General features: G+C 48.0%; 1 protein-coding gene across 3 annotated transcripts in view; it reads left to right on the top strand.

Annotated features, from left to right (window-relative positions):
* Positions 1-19,442, top strand: part of DLGAP3 (DLG associated protein 3) — a 189,143-nt gene extending 169,701 nt beyond the window's left edge. For all 3 annotated transcript variants that reach the window (XM_081018298.1, XM_081018299.1, XM_081018297.1), the window contains 5 exons: positions 3,050-3,135; positions 7,745-8,169; positions 9,356-9,447; positions 10,504-10,647; positions 12,862-19,442. In XM_081018298.1, coding sequence (XP_080874424.1) covers positions 3,050-3,135; positions 7,745-8,169; positions 9,356-9,447; positions 10,504-10,647; positions 12,862-13,080 — 966 coding nt within the window. In that variant the 3' untranslated portion in view covers positions 13,081-19,442. The remainder of the gene's footprint in view (positions 1-3,049; positions 3,136-7,744; positions 8,170-9,355; positions 9,448-10,503; positions 10,648-12,861) is intronic.
* Positions 19,443-20,044: the final 602 nt, after the last annotated feature.

Here is a 20,044-nt window from a genome sequence, read left to right as displayed (position 1 = left end):
ATGAGACTGCCATCCCTGTGGTGGTTGGCAGGGGAGATACAGAGGTAAGCAAAGGTATATAACACCAAAGCCCTTGCCCCCTCTGTTTCACTGGTTGCATTTCAAAGTCTGTGGGTGCTAGTCAGTCAGCCCCCTGCTTGGTGGTGGTGTTACTAAATGCCAGGTCTAACCAGAATGAAACCTTGATCATCCATGATTCGTTCACCTTATTTTTGAGATTGTAAGTTGTTTTCAACTGTAGTAGTAGTAGCAGTAGTAGTAGTAATGCTTTATATGCTGGAGGTACTTGGGAGGAAAAATTGGGTGAAGTCTCAGAAATTTGAGTATAAGCAGGGAGAGGGAACCTTTTTTACCCCAAGGTCAACCTTTAGAGGGCCACATGGCAGTGCTGGGTGGGGCCAGAAGCAAAAGTGAGTGGAGAAATGCATGTAAATATTACCTTTGTACAGTAGGTTAGTTTCTACACACACTTCACATCCTTCTTTATCCTCCATCCAGGCAAGCAAGAAGCATCACCAGGGTTCTAGCCAGACAAGACTCAAGGAGGATGCCAAGCAGGGCCAGTCCCAGAGGCAGAGTCCCAGAGGCAAGACAGAGAAGCCTGGAAGGCTGCCTGGACCAGAGATTCCTTGTCCCTTTGATAAGCTAAAGAAGTCAAGGGAACCTCAGGTAGCCGGAAAGGAGGTAGAATCTGGAACAGCCTTTCCTTCTGTCTTAGACTAGATTAGGAAGCTTACTCTGATCTTACTTAGAGAAACTCTGAGGCTGCATGGCTGTTTTTTCCCAAGGCTCAGAGATGTCGCTGGGTTTGTCCACTAGTCTCTAGAGCTTTAAAGACACTATTGGATTTATTCCAGCAATTGGCATCCAGGGCTTTGCCTAAAAATAGATTTAACTAAAAACTGCTCTTTTCTTCATGCCCCCTGAAAATCTCCATCTGACCTATTCCAGCTATGAAGGGGGCAAGCAAAGCAAACGAGGGATACATAGAATCAAATGAATATATGGTTATCAGAACTCATCCATTCCTCTGGCATTCGTTTCTTGACTGGTTCCAATTTGGAATGAAATTAATAAACCCCTTTTGTTTCCATTTCCACAAAATGCCCATGCACCCTGATCTGTTACAAATTGAGGATCTAATGATACTCCTCCATAGGGGAAGCCAGAGCTCAAAGGAGCAATGTAGACAGTTCTGGCATTCATGTTCACTGGTTCAATCCTCCTGAGCATAGAGATAGTTGGGTAGACTGTCCTTTTCAAAAGGTGGCATTGTTTATCTTACGAACAAGGGAGTGTGAAATGAGGACTTTTATCTTAGCTTACACTGGTTACAGAAAAGGCCCGTAGGGTGAAATTCAAGCCATTTCTGACCAGATGTGGAAAATCCCAATGGTTTGTGACGTTTCATGGTTTCAGTAAGCAAAGATTCCAATTTTTGGCGATGACTTCAAACTTCTAATGAAAAAGAGCTCCAAGGCAGGCACCTGGTTCATGTTCTCCCCTTTTGCTAGTTTTAATTTTTATTAGTCTCCTAAATTTGCATTTCCTTTGCTTGCCATTTGTTCCTACTTCGTTAGCAGGCCTGTCCCTTGTCAGTAAGAATCAGCACAGGTGTTGTGGAGGGAGGTTAAATTAAGTTCAGACAAGTGTATCCGAGAGGTTCAGCCAAGGGGGCAAGCTGGCGGAAAGGAAGTGTCTGATCCAACTTCATGGTGCGCAGTTGCTTGTTTGACAAGGTCAAAATGTTGGGAGTGGGGGCTTTGGCTCTTAACGAAGCATGAGAAGCTGATGCAAAATGATTCAATTAAGCTGCAGCTACCATTTTCCAAAGGTACTCTTACAAGGCATCATGTCCCGTAGAGGAAACCAATACTTTAGAAATGCAAACTTTAGAAATTAAAATGCCACATTTATAATTTCTGCTCCAGTAGGGGTTCATTTGACTGCATGGAAGGCAAATAGAGGCCATCAAGAATTTCCACCATTATCTTTACCAGCCAGTTGGAGGCAGATCCATTAGGGCAAATGGCGCACTACCCCACTGACCTCAGGCTGCCCTCAGCCAGTCAAGGGGTTATGGAGGCCCTGGCTGTCAGCTTTCTCCTCCTCCATCTTGGTGTTGCGCTTGTGGAACTCAGTAAAGGATGAAACTAGACTGAGTTGGCCCCGTTTATCAATGGCTCTGCCCCCACCTACCATTGGGCTCCCTGCCTTCCACAAGGCACCACTGTTACCAGCTCTGCTCCTGTGACTTTAACTACTTGACATGCGGAAATCTAGCAGATAAAGCCTTTTCCTTTCGTAAAGCCAGGATTGCCAGCTTTTCTAGTCATGTGCCTTAGATTCAATGGATCTACTCTGAGTAGGGTTAATATTGGGTACAGCCCAGCACTTTACCCACTGTTGCTGTGGAGTTTTCCACTTGGGCCAAAGGAGCAAAATAATTCCCTACCAGCTGCTCCCTCCTGGAGTGTGGGGGTGACCTTTCTCCTCTCTTCCACCCGGCTTGCAGGAGCGTCTTGGCGCTCATCAGGCCTGTGCCTTTGAATGAGGTTCGGCATCCCCAGGGGAAGGAGGGATGAAAGGGGAGGACAGGGCTCCTGAGTACTTGATCTCTGCTCTCCACTCACATGGTTTATCTGGATTTCCGTTTGCATCTGGTGATGGGAATTCAAAATGCCCCCCGCCTGTTTTGCAAGTGCTCTTTCCTCACAGCTCCCTCTCCCTCCCACACAGCTTTGAATCGTTCTCTGATGCTTCCCTTCTGTACTTCAATACACTTAACTATTCATCTTTCCCTTTCTCCCTCTCCTTACTTTGTTCTCAATTCATTTTGATCATTTTGAATCTTTCTCGCACTTGTCTCCATCTCCTTCATTATTTTTCTTTCCTCTACTTATCAATCCCCCCTTCCCTGTTATCTCTTGCTTCTGCCACTTATCAATTCACCATAAGTGATACCACTTCTGGATTTCCCTTTTCCTCTCTGTTTATCTTTCCTCCTCTTTGCTTCTCCCTCATCCTCATGTCTTTCTCTTTCCCAAAGGTGGAAACCATATCCGATTCAGACACAGAAAGCAGGAGCCGCAGAGAGTTCCACTCCATTGGGGTGCAAGTAGAAGAAGATAAAAGGTACAGCTGGCAAAACATCCCTCTTGGTCCTTTGCATTCCCACCAGGAGGAGCAGCTTTTGCAATCTGCGCACAGCTGTCCCCATGCGCTCTTGCCCCCAAATCAATATTCATGGCACAAGCCTGGACCAGAGAATCGAGCAAGAGAACCAAGAGAGCTATGGATGCTGGCTGCTCAGGGCAGCTGGATTGCCCTCCCAGCTCATGAAACAAAAGGGTATCAAGACACAGAGGTGCCAGGCAGAAGCAAATGCCCACACAAGGCTGGCAGTGATGGAATAGGTGACCCGGGACATCCCCTGTCACCAAGCCATCCACTTTTGTAAAACACTCATGTTCCCAGCTAGAACCGAAGGGGAATATTAAGCAGGATGAAAGGCTTTATACTCAGGGCTCAACGTATGCTGCCGTTCTGGAGGGTAGAAAAAGCCACAGAGCATAGAAATAGGTGCTGGATTTAAGCTTACTAAGGCTGTGTACGAACTAGACCTTTAAAGCACCATGATACCACTTCGAACCATGATGGCTTCCCTGGGAAGTGTAGTTTCTTAAGGGTGCTGAGAGTTGTTATGAGATGACTGTTCTCCTCACAGAGCTACAATTCTCAAAGTCCCCTGAGAAGAGGGATGGACTATGAAACCACTCTGAGGACCATAGTGCTAGGAGTGCAACAAGGGCTTCGTCTCAGCACGTTGAACAACCTACAGCTCCCATAATTCTTTGGGGGGAAGCCATGGCGGTTTAAAGGGGAATCATAGTGCTTAAACTCGATGGTGTAAATGAGGCCAAAGTCTACATAAGCACTATGCCTTTAAAGCACATTCATAGCAAATTTTGCCCCTCAAGGAATTCAGGGTACTGCAGTTTCTTAAGAGTTTCTGGGAATTGCAGCTCTGTGAGGGGTAAGTAACAGTGCCCAGAATTCTTTGAGGGGGAAATGTGCCTCAAATGCACCTTAAAGGTATACTGCGTCTGCATTCTAAGAATCTCAGCCTTCACTTGGAAGGAGGGGGAAGCAATCTTACAGCTCTTGTAGCAGTGATGGCTAGAATATTGAAACCCAGTCAGGGTAGCCGAATGATATTTCCAGGGGACAGGAGGTGGAACTTCAGCAACCCACGTATTTACACACACACACACACACACACACACACACACACACTGACTTGCAGCGGATGAGTAAAATGTGCAGAAAATGAAACAATTATGCAGATGTGCTTAAAATATTTGGGTCACAGAACTCAGCTTTCCCAGGCTCAGAATGTGGGCTGTTTGGATTTAAATTCTAAGCGCACGGTAGCTGTATGTAGATACAGGATCAGGCCAGCAGCTCATCTAGCCCAGGTGAGCTGTGGTCCTCCAGTTGTTTATGGGCTACAGCTCTTATCATGCCTAATCCCTGGCTCTGCTATGTGACAGTGAAGAGAGTTGGAGCCCAAAACATCTGGAAGGCCACAGATGTCCCCACCCCTAAAAAGGTAAAGGTAAAGGGGCCCCTGACCATTAGGTCCAGTCGTGACCGACTCTGGGGTTGCGGCGCTCATCTCGCTTTATTGGTTGAGGGAGCCGGCGTACAGGTCATGTGGCCAGCATGACTAAGCCACTTCTGGCGAACCAGAACAGTGCCCAGAAACACCTTTTACCTTCCCGCCAGAGCGGTACTTATTTATCTACTTGCACTTTGATGTGCTTTTGAACTGCTAGGTTGGCAGGAGCAGGGACTGAGCAACGGGAGCTCACCCCATCATGGGGATTCGAACCGCCGACCTTCTGATTGGCTAGCCCTAGGCTCTGTGGTTTAACCCACAGCGCCACCCGTGTCCCTTGTCCCCACCCCTGATTTAGCTCAATACTCTCGACAGCAGCAGGTGGAAACTCTTTGGGGGTTTTCTTGCTAAGATCTTTCTCAGACAATTTAGCTGAGCCCATGGAAGTGTCTGGTTGATCACAGAGAAGCACAGTTTCTCAACAGAAAAGCTTCCTGGGCTCAAAACCCCCGAAGAGGGCCATCCATGGACTTGGAAGCCTTTGTAACTAACTTCTTATAATAGAAACATAAGATGCTGACTCACATTGAGTCCATTTAGGTCAATATCGTCCACACTGACTAGCAGTGGTTCTCCAGAGCTTCAGACAAAGAGTCTTTTCCAGCCCTACCTGGAGATGCTAAGGATTGAACCTGGGACCTTCTGCATGCAAAGCTCTACCTTGCTCTACCACTGAGCTATAGACCTACCCAATAATGGGGCTTGTGGGGTGAGGGGCTCACTACAAATTATTGGGGACGCCTCCATCATTCTCCACCATTGGCTGCGGGGGGTGGGACTGATGGTATTTGGAGTCCAACAACATCAGGGGGGTACAGGTTCTCCACGCCTGATATAGACAACACTGAACTAGAAGCCATCAGGGGAAGAAGGACCATAGCTCAGTTATAGATCACATGCTTTGCATGCAGAAGATCCTTGGTTCAGGGCTGGGAAATTCTCCTGCCTGAAACCCTGGAGAGCCACTGCCACTTTGCATTTGAAATATTGGACCAGATGGGCCAACAACCTGACTCCAGCTTAATTGTCTGGAAAAGGGCCGTAGTAGTAATAGAGCAGGCTTCCTCAACCTCGTCCCTCCAGATGTTTTGCGACTACAATTCCCATCATCCCTGACCACTGGTTCTGCTAGCTAGGGATCATGGGGGTTGTAGGCCAAAAACATCTGGAGGGCCGAGGTTGAGGAAGCCTGTAATGGAGCATCAGCCAAGTTCAATCCCTGGTGACTCCAGGTAGGGCTCTGGGAATATCCCCCTGAGGGGAAGTAGCTCAGTGGTAGAGCATCTGCTTTGCATGAAGAAGGTCCTATGTTCCATCTTCAGCATCTCCAGGTAGGGCTGGGAGGCAACCTTGCCTGAAACCATGCAGAGCTCCTGCCAGTCAGTGTAGACAGTGCTGAACTAGATGGACCAATGGTCTGACTTAGTAAAGGGAAGCCTTTTGAGGTGTGTGCATGCACTCCTCAGACATGCACTCTAGACTCTCTGAGAAGTCCAGCATCTTTCCACCCCCATTTATTTCCCTTCAGTTCACTGCACGGACACTTGAATCAAAGAGCATGTGAGGTGATCACCATGTAGCTGTCCCATATCTTCATTCAGTCAGGGACTGGCTGGCACGTCCTCTGCTCTGTGTGCTCCCTCCCTCCCTCCCTCTAGTCCTTCAGCATCCATCCAGCGCTGGTTGTCATAGAAACAGGCCAGTGAACAGGAAGGCGGGAGCGATGGAACCACGCAGGCATGATACTGCTCAGTGGCGGCTTGTCAGTTTCTGAGTTCTCTCCCTCATCCCCGGCGCTTCCTTTCTGTAAGGAGAGGAGCCAGGGTTCAAGTATCTCTCAAGCCCCCATCTCACACATGGGAAAGCCCTGCCTCTGAATCCTTTGGGTATTCCGTGGTGCAGAAGGAACATGCAAACTTACACATAGACAGTGAGGCTCTTCTGCTTCTCTTTGAAATGTATTCCAGGGCTGAGCCCTGGCACAAATTAAGCCCCGCTGATTAAGAACATAAAAATATAAAAAGAGCCTGCTGGATCAGAACAATGGCCCATCCTGTTCTCACAGTGGCCAACCAGATGCCTGTGGGAAACCTGCAAACAGGACCTGCAAGCAGGATCCTGCCCTTCCTTCAATCATGACCTAAGAATAAAAGCATGCAAATATATGAGTACCACCATAAAGGAACATTTAAGATTACAACAAATGAATTCCACACGCACAACACAGAGCAGCCAAACAAGCAAATCGTTCTGTTAATGTCCACAGCCAGCCACTAAATGCCTGGTGAAATAAGTACATTTTCAAATGAAGCTGAAACAGTAGCAATGTCCAATCTCAGCAGTGCAGTAGTTCCATAAATGGGGAGCCACCATCAAATAGGCCCCACCCCATGCCGCTTCCCTGAAGATCTTAAAGCACAGGGGAGGCACTCCTTTATGTACTTGGGTCCAAAGCCATATAGGGCCTTACACACCAGCACTCATCTTGGCCTGGTAGCTAATAGGCAGCCAGTGCAAAGTTAGAAAGATAAACATAATATGGTCCCTTCTCACTGCCCCGTATAACCACCTGGCAGCAGCTGCAGCCTCCAGACCTTCTTCATAGATACTGAGCAATATGGACCAGCAGGTTGACTTAGTATAGTAAGAATAATAATAATAATAATAATAATTTATTATTTATACCCCGCCCATTTGGCTGGGCTTCCCCAGCCACTCTGAACGACTTCCAACAAATATTAAAATACAGTAATCCATAAAACATTAAAAGCTTCCTTAAACCTGTTTGTATAGCACAACTTCCAGGTTCATACCTGTAAGAACATAGGATACCACTTTATCCTGGAGTCATACAATTGGTCCATCTAGCTGAGTATTGTTGACACTGGCCAGCAGCTGTCCATTGATACTGAAACTCTCCAGGGTTTCAGGCAGGCAGCCTTTCCCAGTCCTACCTTGAGATGCCACTGGGGATTGAACCCAGGACCTAGTGCTTGCAAATCCAAGCTGGTTGGTTTTTGCAGCCCTTGCAAGGGACCTAACCCTCTCTCCTCCCTATCGCAGGCGCGCTCGGTTCAAGCGGTCCAACAGTGTGACGGCCGGCGTGCAGGCGGACCTGGAGCTGGAGGGTTTGGCGGGGCTGACGGTGGCGACGGAGGACAAGGCCCTTCAGTTCGGGCGCTCCTTCCAGCGGCATTCCTCGGAGCCGGAGTCCACGCGGCAATACTCGGTGTACAAGACGGTGCACACGCAAGGGCAGTGGGCCTACCGGGAAGACTACCAGATGCAGTACGACACCGTGGAAGTGCCGCGCCAGGATTCCTGGATGGACAGGGGGTCGCGCAGCCTGCCCGATTCTGGCCGAGCATCGCCCTGCCACCGGGACGGCGAGTGGTTCATTAAGCTGTTGCAGGCGGAGGTGGAGAAGATGGAAGGCTGGTGCCAGCAGATGGAACTGGAGGCTGAAGATTATGATCTGCCGGAAGAGAGTGAGTCTCCGCCGGGTGCTGTGGGTTGGGGGATCCCATCTGGGGCTGCCAGCTTCCTTTAGCAAGCTGGTACAGTCTGGCAGATATAGTTGGGTTGGGAGCCAAGCTATACAATTGTGGGTCCATGTGAAGAATCTGTTGCTGGACTGCAGCATTCTTTGGACTGTGAATTCTTCCTCTGTGTTAAGAAAGAAAGAAAGAAAGAAAGAAAGAAAGAAAGAAAGAAAGAAAGAAAGAAAGCTACCATGTCAGGGAGAAATGCTAGCTTGCTTTATTTGATGGGGGAGTGTTGTGGAAATGTCTATTAGAATTCGGGATGGGGGATAAATTTGGTCCGGTTGACATTTTAATGCAGACCTCCCTAATTTGCGCTTCCCTGAAACAATAGACAGAATGAAACAACTATCTTTCAAAATTCACACTTCTCTAAATTTTGGGAGGCAGTGTGTAAAAAAAAAAATCAAATCACATTGGGGGAAAGTGTGCGTAAAAATGCATTCATGAAAATAACGAATATGGGGAAACATGTATATTAAGCAAATTTGCACAGAGAATTAGGTATATTAGAATAAATGTATACTAAAGTGCTGATTAATGTTTGTGAGAACTTTTTTAAACTGTTACAAATTGATGTGAAAATGTAGCAAACTGAAGCTTGAAACTGGAAAAATGTGAAACTGAGGGAGAAACAAAATAGACAGGTTTGTCCATCCCTCATTGGAATGTACTGTAATGTTTATATGATTGCAATTTTGTGTCATAATGATAAAGGAAGAGCCACACTGGATGACACCAAAGATCTGTGTAGTCTAGCATCCTACATTAGCCAATCAGGTAATTGGCTGATTGGGGGAGCTGATTTGGGGGAGCCCACAATCAGGGCATAAAGTTATCCCCTATCAGCGCCAAATTTGGGAACTTTCCTCCCAATGCAAATACCAACTTCAGAGCAGGGGTCTTTCTCCAGAACACAGCAGAGGAGAATAGAGGCTCCCTGCCTGACTGATGCCATCCAGATAATTGTCATCAGTTGATGTCATTTTAATTTTTTGTATTGAAAAAACAACTGCATGTTAAATGCAAAGACACGGTTAATGTCACACTCTGTTAGGAAATTCTCCAGCATTGGGAGTGCTCTGGAGCAATGTGGTACTGACCCTCTCATTTTCTTTGTGTACCTCCCTAGTCCTTGAGAAGATCCGTAGTGCGGTGGGCAGTGCCCAGCTCCTGATGTCACAGAAAGTCCAGCAGTTTTACCGACTCTGCCAGCAGAACATGGTCAGGGAATCTCCTTGTGTGTGCCTAGATTTTGTTGTTGTTGTTGTTGTTGTTGTTAGGTCCTCCAACTTTTGTCACTTTTAAAATTAAGTCACTTTTTGATGTCACCTGTGGGTGGTTTAGCCGTCTTTCTTGGGGGAGAATGACATTTTTACAAGGGATGTAAGACTACTGTTGAAAACAGCAAATCCCCATGCCAAGTTCTTCCCCAAAGGTGTAGTGTCACTGTATGCCAGGGATTGCCAATGAGATGCCCATGGACAGAATGGTGCCCTTACAGTCTTGACTTGGTGCCTACAAAGCCTCTGAGCTCTGCCCCTCATTTACCTCATTGAGGTGGTGAGCATCATTAATCTTTCTTCTCCCTTGAAAAGTCTATAGAGCTGAAGGAGGAAGTTGGAAGAGTGACTTATCTTTCCCACTTCCTCTTCCAGCTCTATGTACTTTTCAGGGCTCAGGGTAAATCTACTGCAAGTGGCTGGGGAGGGGGCACCAACAGCACTTCCTCAAAAAATCAGAAGTTACATGAAAAGCAGCTCACTACTTGTGTGCTACAAGAGATAAATCAACAGGCCTGTTAAAAGCACTCTTGTAGGCACAACGGTCTGCCATGTCTCTGAATGAAACACTGCCCTTTCTTTGTCTCCTTCTCATCAGAAAGTGGATGATTCTACCATATATGTGTGTTGGGCAGGACTGGGTCCCTTTCCAAATGGAAGAGACATGACAGGATTACCCATTCTCAGAAAATGCTGCCTTGTTGCATCTCTGCATGAGTTCTTGCTCTGGCTTGTCTCCTGCCAATAAGGTGAACAGAGTGCAAGCCATTTTTATCTACTCAAAATGCAAACCTTTCATGCTGCAAAAGTGAAGTGCACCCTGGGGGAAACAGGTGTGACTTTGTATCTCAATTCCACATTCAAAGTTCAGAAAACCGCCTGCCCCATTCCTTCCTTCTTGTTTGTCCTCATCCAGATTTATCTCCGCCTCCTAACAGAAGGGAGCCTTTGACACCAGCTCAGTCTCTTTCCTTTCCTTCCTTCTCCTTCCTGGCAGGACCCCAATGCTTTCCCCATGCCCACTTTCCAGGACCTGGCCGGATTCTGGGACCTCCTGCAGCTCTCCATTGAGGATGTCAGCATGAAGTTTGCTGAACTTCACCAGCTCAAAGCCAATGGGTGGAAACCCATCGAGCCCAAGGTGAGAGGAAAAGGGGGCAAGGCAACCAGGGAACCAGATGTTGTAACAGGGTTCTTTGCCCCCTGGAAGTTCAGTATAAATGAGTAAGTAACCTTGCACCCAGGCCAGTGGAATTCTACACCAAGTAGGTGCATGTGGGCTGATAGCAAGTTGACTAGAATTCAGAAGGCTCAGAGGGAGGACCGGATTGCTTCCCCACAGTAAAACGTTGCCCAGGATTAGGACTAGGGATGGGGGAGAAATCGAATACTGTTGGCATTTAAAGGCACACCTCTCTAATTCACACTTTCTGAAACAATATGCAAACTGAAACACAGCCACCCTCTGAAATTCACACTTCTCTGAGTATTGCAATGCAGTTCTCCAGCTAAGTAATGTGTACAAAAGTGCATATACTAGGATAAAGTTTGCAAATATGTATGCGCATATTAGTGATAAGGGGGGGGATGCTTTTTATTACCCAATGCACTCCCTGTGTTGCCCCTTTAACCCAGAAGAGATGGGGCACAGCAGCCCTTCCAATGTCACTCTCCTCTTTGTGTGTCCTGTGCAGAGTGAAGGGGTTGGAGTGGGGGCGGGGCTTTTTTCCAACCCCATCTTGGCTTACCAGCCTCTACAGCCCTCCTTGGAGATGTGCTCATCATTGCCAGGGATGTGCTCATCCTCTCACCTGAGCTCACTGCTGTTCTGCACCCCTCCCTGCGCCTTATCTCAGGTGGCCTGTGCGATTTCCAGCGAGGGATTCAGATAAAGCCATCACAGCTGTTTTCCTCTCTCCCCGCGGCTCTAGAGCTGCATTGCTGGTCGAAGCAAAATAACTGGGCATTTTTAATGAACCTTTGTTCTTTTTTTTTTTCTTTTTTAAAATTAAAACTGCAGAACAACAAAGCTCTTTATTCCCTCTGAATTGAGAGGCAGGAAGCAGCTTCAGCCTGGGCTGAAAAGCTATTTCCGGTTTGTTTATTTAAACGTTGTTCTTAACACTTTTGTTCCCTTCCTGCAGATACTTGCATTCACACACACTCCAGACCGGAGCTCTTTTTGGGGCTGTCATTTTCTGCAGCGTGTCATTGATGCAATAATATTTCATGAGTGGCGGGTTTATGCTGGGTCATCCACACATCGTTCTCCTTTATTGGTTTTCCTGCGATGCACGCACAGGGTTACCGCATCACTGCTACCTTGGAGGGTCTTTGATACCCTCACAAACACAAACTATCATGAATGCACACTATAAAGGACACCTGGAGAGAACTTGGAAAAAAAATTCGCAACCTGATCTGGAAATGAGAGCTGAACTTAAAGCTGGAAAAATGAGGAATCAGAGAAGCCTAGAGAAACTGAAACTATCAGACTCTGGGAATTATACTGAAGCGAGTGTAGGGATGTGTATATATAGATGCTAGAGGATATAATTATTAGATATTATCCTTCCTTCCTCTAATTTGTGAGTTCAGCAGACTGCATCCCTTTGCAGCTTAAAAGGAAGCTACTTTTAGCCTTTTAGTTTAAGTAATCCAGGATGCTTTGAGGCAGACTGGATTCTCCTGGTACTTCCGCCTTTTCTCCTCCTTAAAACAATAATCACACCAACAGTCTTGTAAAAGGTAAAAAAAAAAAAGAAGCATTTACTCACTCAGAATACTTGATGAAGAGTAACAGATACAAGCCTACTTTTGTTCAGGCAGGCTTAAAATGGTAATTCAGTTACAAAGTCTAGCTTAAGGTGGAGTCTGAGCGGTGTATGTTCTACATCAGGCATAGGCAAACTCGGCCCTCCAGATGTTCTGGGACTACAACTCCCATCACCACTAACAGGACCAGTGGTCAGGGATGATGGGAAATGTAGTCCCAAAACATCTGGAGGGCTGAGTTTGCCTATGCCTGTTCTACATTGCTGGAATGAGGTGAAAGAGCAAAATGCCCAGCCAGGTGATGATATTCTATGTCAGGGCCCAGTGGAAGCAGCTCTCAGAGTTCTCTCTAGCAAACTTACAGGAAAACTCTGTGAGCTTCAGCTCCCATCATGAGCCTATCTAGCAATCATGCATTGTTGGCATGACTGCATTGTAAATATCCCACGGCAAGGGAGGGAAGGACCTTCCACCTTTGCTGCCGCCGCCACCCCAGCGCTGTGCCTGTCATGGGTCCTTCCCTTCCCACTAACGCCTTCCCTCCCTCTCCCTCTCTCCCTCCCTCTCTGTCCTTTTGCAGGAGGAAAAGAAGGTGCCTCCGCCAATACCAAAGAAGCCGCCACGCTCCCGGCTGCACCCAGTGAAGGACCGGTCCCTGGACTCTGTGGACCGGCAGAGGCAGGAGGCCCGCAAGAGGCTCCTGGCGGCCAAGAGGGCTGCCTCCTTCCGCCAGAGCTCAGCCACCGAAAGTGCAGACAGCATTGAGATCTACATCCCCGAGGCCCAGACCAGACTGTGAGGGCAGGGGCCGCTTTTCTAACCATCCTGTACGTGCAGAAGACACAGCACCACTGTGATCTGTGTCCCATCATTTCCCCAGGGAGGGCAACTCTAGGCCTCATCGCAATCCCTGAATTTTTTAACAAGAACTTCTGCAATCCATGGACCTGAAGCCAGACAGATGTGAAAACTGGCCTCCTTCGCTCGTCGCTCTTATAGCAAGATGTGGCGGTTGCCAGCCTTCACCGGTTGCTCTCCTCTGGTCCATCCAGACCAGAACCTTTCCCCCTTCTATTCCTCTGATTCTCTTCTTATATAACCTTTGCCCCCTGCTCCCATTGGTGGGCATTTCCACCACCATGACCCCTTAACCTGCCCCCTTTCCATGAGCTTTTTTCACTGTCCTGCAGGCTCGGGGCCCCCATCAACAACCCCGCCACTCCGCATCCACGGATTTGAGGCCCATCAATATTTATATTATAAATATTATATGTATATGTACTTCTATAAATATAACCGAAGGGCAGAAACTGCCCAAGACCACAGCTGTGTTTCTGATGGCGAGAGCCTTCTCGTCTCCTCAGGAGACCCCGTCCCGTCCCGTGTCAGCAGCCTGAGTCCCCACACCCTACACGCACAAAACATACTAAGATCTCCCCCACCACCAACACATACACACAGTACACAAGTTGGATGAAGCAAGGGAGATAGCTAGAGGGATGGGTGGCCACCACCATATCCATCAGCCCCAGAAACTTGGGGTCTGCTGGTCAACATTTGGTGGAACTGGTTCCGTGAGGAGTGGTGCATCTATAACTTCCTGAGTCTTGGCAGCTGACGCTCCTGATGAGGGATTCTTAAAAAATAGCATTGGCTGTACTCTTCTGTGGTGATACCACTCAAATGACCAATGACTCATTCTCTTGCATCAGCAGGAGCACAATTCCCAAGACTCGGGAAGTCATAATTCCACTCTGCACAGCATGTCAGGGAGTCGTCTCGTATAGAATTATGGGTTTTACAGCTCAAGGAGGATAATGAAAGCCAGATTCAGGGAAGAGCTACACCTATGAGAAAGGATCTTCTAGGAGCCAAATTGTCCGATAGGGGGGATTATAAAGGAACTAGATTCTAGGTTTGGCTCAAAGCAGTGCTTTTGAAGCTTCCTTCCTTCAGGGAACACTCCATGTTTATTTGCCTGCTTTGGAACCTTTGCTCATTCCAAAGGATTCTGGGAAGTGATCTAAGCTGCACATTTAGTTCATGTGGGGTATTAGCTAGATCTGTTTGGCCTCCCTCTTACCCACTGTAAACTTAGACTAGGCCCTAGAACAAGCCTAGTTTTCTCCTGCAATTCCACTTTGCAAGGAAAGAAGGATAGTAGTGGGTAAGATCTTTCAGGAAAACTTATCCACCTTTCCTGGTCTTCTCATCAACAGATCCACACAGACACACACCCAAGTTCCCTGGGACACAGTTTTGAAAGCCATTGGCTTAGAGAAAGGAAGAGTAACAGGACTAATTTACATATATATATATAATTAAAAGGGCATCAACATGAAAATAGATGGCGTGATTATTCACCCTCACCACTGAGAGCAAGGAGTAAGAAGAAACAGCGAAAATAAGCTACTAAGAGCGGTTATGGGGTGCTAAGAGCGGTTGATGGCATTTTCTAGAAGAGGAGCAGTAAACATCACTTTGGGATTTTGAAGGTTGAGGATATATTGTATCATGACAATGATTCTTATGATGTGAGAGCAGCATCGTTGACAACCCCTCATGACTTCTCCTACACTACTCTGGTAATGCAGCAACCCAGTGGGGGAGCAGGATGATGTGGGAAGGACTACATCAGAGACCAGGTCTGGAGGAGTGGCTTTGAGGTGCTCCCATTTTCTTCAACCCTGTGAAGTAGATTGGGCTTAGATGCAATGAGCTGCTTTAAGGTGAACTTCATGCTTGACCAAGGATTCAAAGCCAGGACTTCCCAGTCCTAGACTAACACTCTGCACCATACAGGGGCTCAGCTATCCCACCATTCTGTCACGTGTGTTTGTGTGTACATGTGTTTTCTAACGTAAGAATTGGCACATGTTAAAGGGTTGTACTCAGGGTGTGGGTGTGGGTGTGTGTGGCTGTGTTTTCTAACATAATAATTGGTGCATATTAAGGGGATGTACCAGGGTGGGGAGCCTGTGGTCTGCCAGATGTTGCTGGACTTCAGCTACCATCAGCTCTAGCCTGCATGGCCCAGTGCATAGGAGCCAACTCCTAGGGGCCATGGGGGCTTCGGCCGCTGGTATAAAATATTTGAGGGGGCTGGAGCCCCGCAAAAAAATGTTGGGCATTGCCATTCAAATGGTGTTCGTGCACTGTGTCATGCAATCAATTATGTGGGGCAGGGCTTACCTGGGCCCCCACAATATTTCATTCAAGTTGGCACCCCTGACCCAGTGGTCCGAGGTGATGTAGTCCACCAACATCTGGAAAGCCAGAGGTCACCCATCCCTGTTTGAGATGATCACCTGAGGGTCTTCCAGCTGTTTTATCTTCCAGGATGAGACATGATGATATTTTCCAATACATGTCAAGACTGGAACTGCCATGCCACAGAAAACCTTCCAAAAGGAGGCCAGAGGAAATCAACGTAGGCTGGCACTTTTGAATCCAATTCCTCATGGCGAAATCAGCTTGAGTTGATTTCACAACGACAAAAAGGGCCTAGCAAAACACCAACGGCCATTACCAGCTTTGCCTCACTCTCCCAAATCAAATTCAAGATTTGGGGCGGGAGGCAAGGAGGATGCCTCTCAAAGGCCATTGATTGAGTAGCCAGGGTGCCTGGGTTGGAGGGAGGCCCTGGGTTGAGCCCTGCTGGATCAGACCAGAGACCTATCTAGGCCAGCACCCTATTCCCACAGTGGCCAACCAGATGCTTGTGGGAAGCCTGCAAGCCATACCTGAGGTTCACTTGCAATTCCCATCAGCTGGTATTCAAAGGCATACTGTCTCCAGTGGCAGAGGTAGAACATAGTCACTGTGGCTAGTAGCCATTGATAGCCTTATCCTCCGTGGGTTTGTCTAAAGCTCTTTCAAGGCCATCCAAGTTGGTGGCCATCACTACCTCTTGCGGGAGAGAATTTCATAGTTTAACTGTACTGCGTGAAGAAGGACTTCCAATATTCAGCTTCATTGGATGTCCATGAGTTCTAGTGTCTAGTCTCCCCATCCACATTCTCCTTGCAGTGCCTTAGGAGGAAATCCTAAGTCCTGCTTGAGGCAGAAGTCCAGACCAGCATGAAATAGCTTAGCCATTTCTGACCTCCCAAAGGCAGCACTAACTACACAAGCATCACAGCCCTGCATTTCCTCAGAATACCAGTAGCTGGGGGAACAACAGCAGGGGAAGCTGATTGCCCTCATGTCATGCTTGCATGCTTCCAAGAAGCATCTTCTTGGCCACAGTGGCAGCCAGGATGCTGGACTAGGTGCCCACCCTTTGATCTGAACCAGCAATGGGGCTCTTCATCTTCTCAGTTCCTGCCCACTCAGTTGTCATCTTGGCATCTTGTTCACATTGCATTGGCCAAGAAGCATAGGCTTAAGTTGAATATGAGAGGGTATCTTTCCATGGGGTCAATCTTTCCACTGGGTCAATGAAAAAAACATGACCACAAAATAAACAGCCCACCAACAGAATGGCTGGATCCATGAGCTGGGGAGGAGCACAGAGTGTTGAGGTGGCCACAGAACTGAGCCTTTTTCCCATCTTCCAAGAAATAAATTTCTAGACCTTATGGCTGCAATGCTAAGCTTGAAAGTGGAGACAGTGGCTGGTGAAGTCTCAGAAGATGTGTGCATGGGAGAGAGAGTGTAAAATATTCAGGAGTCAGGGGCATAGTGCTCATGTTGCAACTTGCCTTGCTCCCATCAGTGCAACCTGCAACTTGAATGAGGCAAAAATAGTGTTACATGGTGGTGAGCAGAGCAAGCTTTCTTCTACTCCATCAGACCATTAGTCCATTTAACTCAGTATCGTCTACACTGACTAGCAGCAGTTTTTTATAGTTTCAGGCCAGGGGCATTCCCAGATCTACCTGGAGATAGTGAGGATTGAACCGCAGACCTTCTGCATGCAAAGCAGATGCCCTCTGCCTGTATTTCATCATGCAAACTTCGGTAGATAGAGCTAGGGGGATGTATCCACTGTTAGTCATACTCAGAGTAGACCCAGTGAAATGAATGGACATGACCAATCTAGGTTCACTGATGCCCATGGGTCTAGCCTGTATGAAACTTAAGTTGAATACAACCCAGTGTGCAGTCTTCAGCCAGTACAAGCTCTGTCCCCTGTTCAAAGCTAGTCCTGAGCTGAACGCAGTGACAGTCATTCACTGTGTTGGTGGGTCTCCTTTGCCGGCTTGCACAAGCAGATGGCTGAGTCCAGTGTCACACAGTTCCAGTGGAAACAAGTACATTGGTGGGATGGCTCATCCGGCGACGGAGCCGACATGGCCTCAGATGCAGACTCAAACATCAGCTGTCACATCAAGTATGCAGGGAGGGTGAGCTGAGAAGGTAATTAGGAGCTGTAATTCATGCTAGGGCATTGTAATCAGATTGTCGGGTGGCTTTTTTGCTCCTGCCCTGATTCAGGCTATGCCCAGTCCTTATTTGGACAAAGAATAGGGCAGCCGCTGCTGATCTAGGACAGGTGATGTGCTTGGAATATGCATGAGATGACTCAATGGCTTTCAAGGGGCTTACATCAGCCTGGTACCCACAAGCTGATTTAGGCTACAACTTCCATCAGTCCCAGCCAACAGGTAGTCCAAAATAGCTGGAGGGCACCAGGTTAAGGAAGGCTGGCTTGTATATCCAGGGGGCTCTTTTTGCACAACTTTCCCAGGGGTGGATGGGATGTTCAGAGAAGCACAACCCACCATGCCATCAGAGATGGCATCCTAGTTTTGAGATCTCCCCCTTTCCGTAGTGCTCAGTGAAACCCACCCTGTTTCCTGCTGTCATCATATCAGGCCCTTGGTGACCGATACTGTAGAAAAGGGGAAACACCCACCGCATGGTGATAATTAGGACATGCAATAAAGTAACACAATGCATTGTGGAAGAGGAAGGAAAGAAATGACCTGGGGTTGGCAGTAACCCATGGCTTGTGTACAGAACTAGCCCTACTGTTAGGCAGAGCAAAGTGATCTGCCTCAGGCAATGGTTGCTGGGGGAGGGGGGTGGCAGTAGCAACAGCAGCAACACACACCTCTGGGTGCCTCCTCCCATTCCTTCCCAGTCATCTCCCTCTGTTAGAGGACAGAGATGAAGCATCATGAGGATGCAGTGCCTGCAGCCTCCATTCTAGCCTCCTGACCTCAGGAGCTACGGTGGATGCTGGCCCATGACTTGTGTTGATGTCACTGCCTGAAGTACATGGAATAAAATCACAAGAATATGATGGGCTTTTTTTCAGCCGGAACTCAATTCCGGCCCCTCTCAGGTGGGCACCATTGCCATTATAAGAGAACAAGGGTGGGTTCCAGCACCTCTTTTTCTAGAAAAATAGCACTGATGTGAGCCCTGCTGCTGGATCAGGCCAAAGGCCCATCTGGTCCAGCACCCTGTTCTCACAGTGGTCAACTAGATGCCTCTGGGAAGCCCACAAACAAGGTCCTAAGTGCAAGAGCACTGGCCCCACTCATGGTTCCCAGCAGGTGGTACTCAGAGGCATTCTGCCTCAACAGTGGAGGAAGAACATACATGTCCAGTTGAGCAGCCATTGATAGCCATCTCCTCCTTGAATTTCTCTAACTGTGAATTGTGTGGAGGACTTTTTTTGTCTCTCCTGAATCTTCCAACATTCAACTTCCTAGGATGTCTCTGAGTTCTGGCACCACCAACCACCCAACCTGCACAAGTGGAACTGTGTGCAACTGTGTGCCACCTTCAGACCTTCCCCATCAATGTGGGAAGGTAAGGGTGGATGACACAGCAAAGGGGACATTGTGGGGGGCAGTCTCCTTGCTTGCCCCCCATCCTCCTTCCATACTGTATGTCTATATGCATTCAATGAATGCATGAGCAGAGCTCAAATTCCTTGGGCCTTTGTAAACCAAGTTGATTGCTTTCATCTGGGTGCAGTGGTGACTAGCTTTATGCGCAGAATACCTTCAGTCAATGTACGTCCACAAAAGGCCATGGCAGCAGTGCCCCACCAACCTCAGCCTGGCCTCAGCCAGCCTCCAGCTGCTGCCCCTCTTACTTACAATCAGTCAGGCAGTGTCTCTATTTGTCATGGGCTCTGACTCCACCTACTGCTAGTCTCCTTGCCTTCCACCCTACCAGTCCCAGTGGGCGCCAATCGCCATTGCGAACACCTGTGGTCCTCCAGATGTTGTTGGACTCCCAACTTTCATCAGCCCCAACCAGCAGGACCAACAGTGATGGTCAGTCATAGTGGCTGGGAATGATGGGAGCTATGATTCAACAACACTTGGAGGACAACACTTGGCATCCAGTGGTCTAGGAGGGAGTTCCTGGCATAAGGGGCAGCAAGAGACCCTGTCCCTGCTCAAGGGCACATTCCTGCCTACTTGGGGAGGGGAGGGACCAGGGCCAGAAGGGTGCACAGTCTGGTGAGAGTCCCATGGGTGAGATAGAGGACCCTAGAGAGCTGCTTTCAGTCTATGGGCCAGGGGTTCTCTACTCCTGTCTTAGAACAGAGTGATGAGTCTGTAGGGGAAATAGTTCATTGTCAAGGTCATTTCCAAGAGTTGCATCTAGTAGGGTATATGAAGCGATATTAATTGTGGGTGGGGGAATACCCTACTGCTCCCAACGTTCAGTACATGCAGACCCACCTTTCAACCTTCCTCCCCCCTCCCCTTTATCCTTTTCATGCCCATTCTGGCCATGTGGAAGCACCCTGAGACGCTCCACCATTAAATCTTCTGACCCACACCAGACATCCC

The sequence above is a fragment of the Podarcis pityusensis genome (assembly GCF_964106645.2).
Source record: "Podarcis pityusensis genome assembly, chromosome: 8".
NCBI lineage: Eukaryota > Metazoa > Chordata > Lepidosauria > Squamata > Lacertidae > Podarcis > Podarcis pityusensis.
Note: the sequence above shows the minus strand (reverse complement) of the source record. Positions and strands in the feature narration are given on the sequence as shown.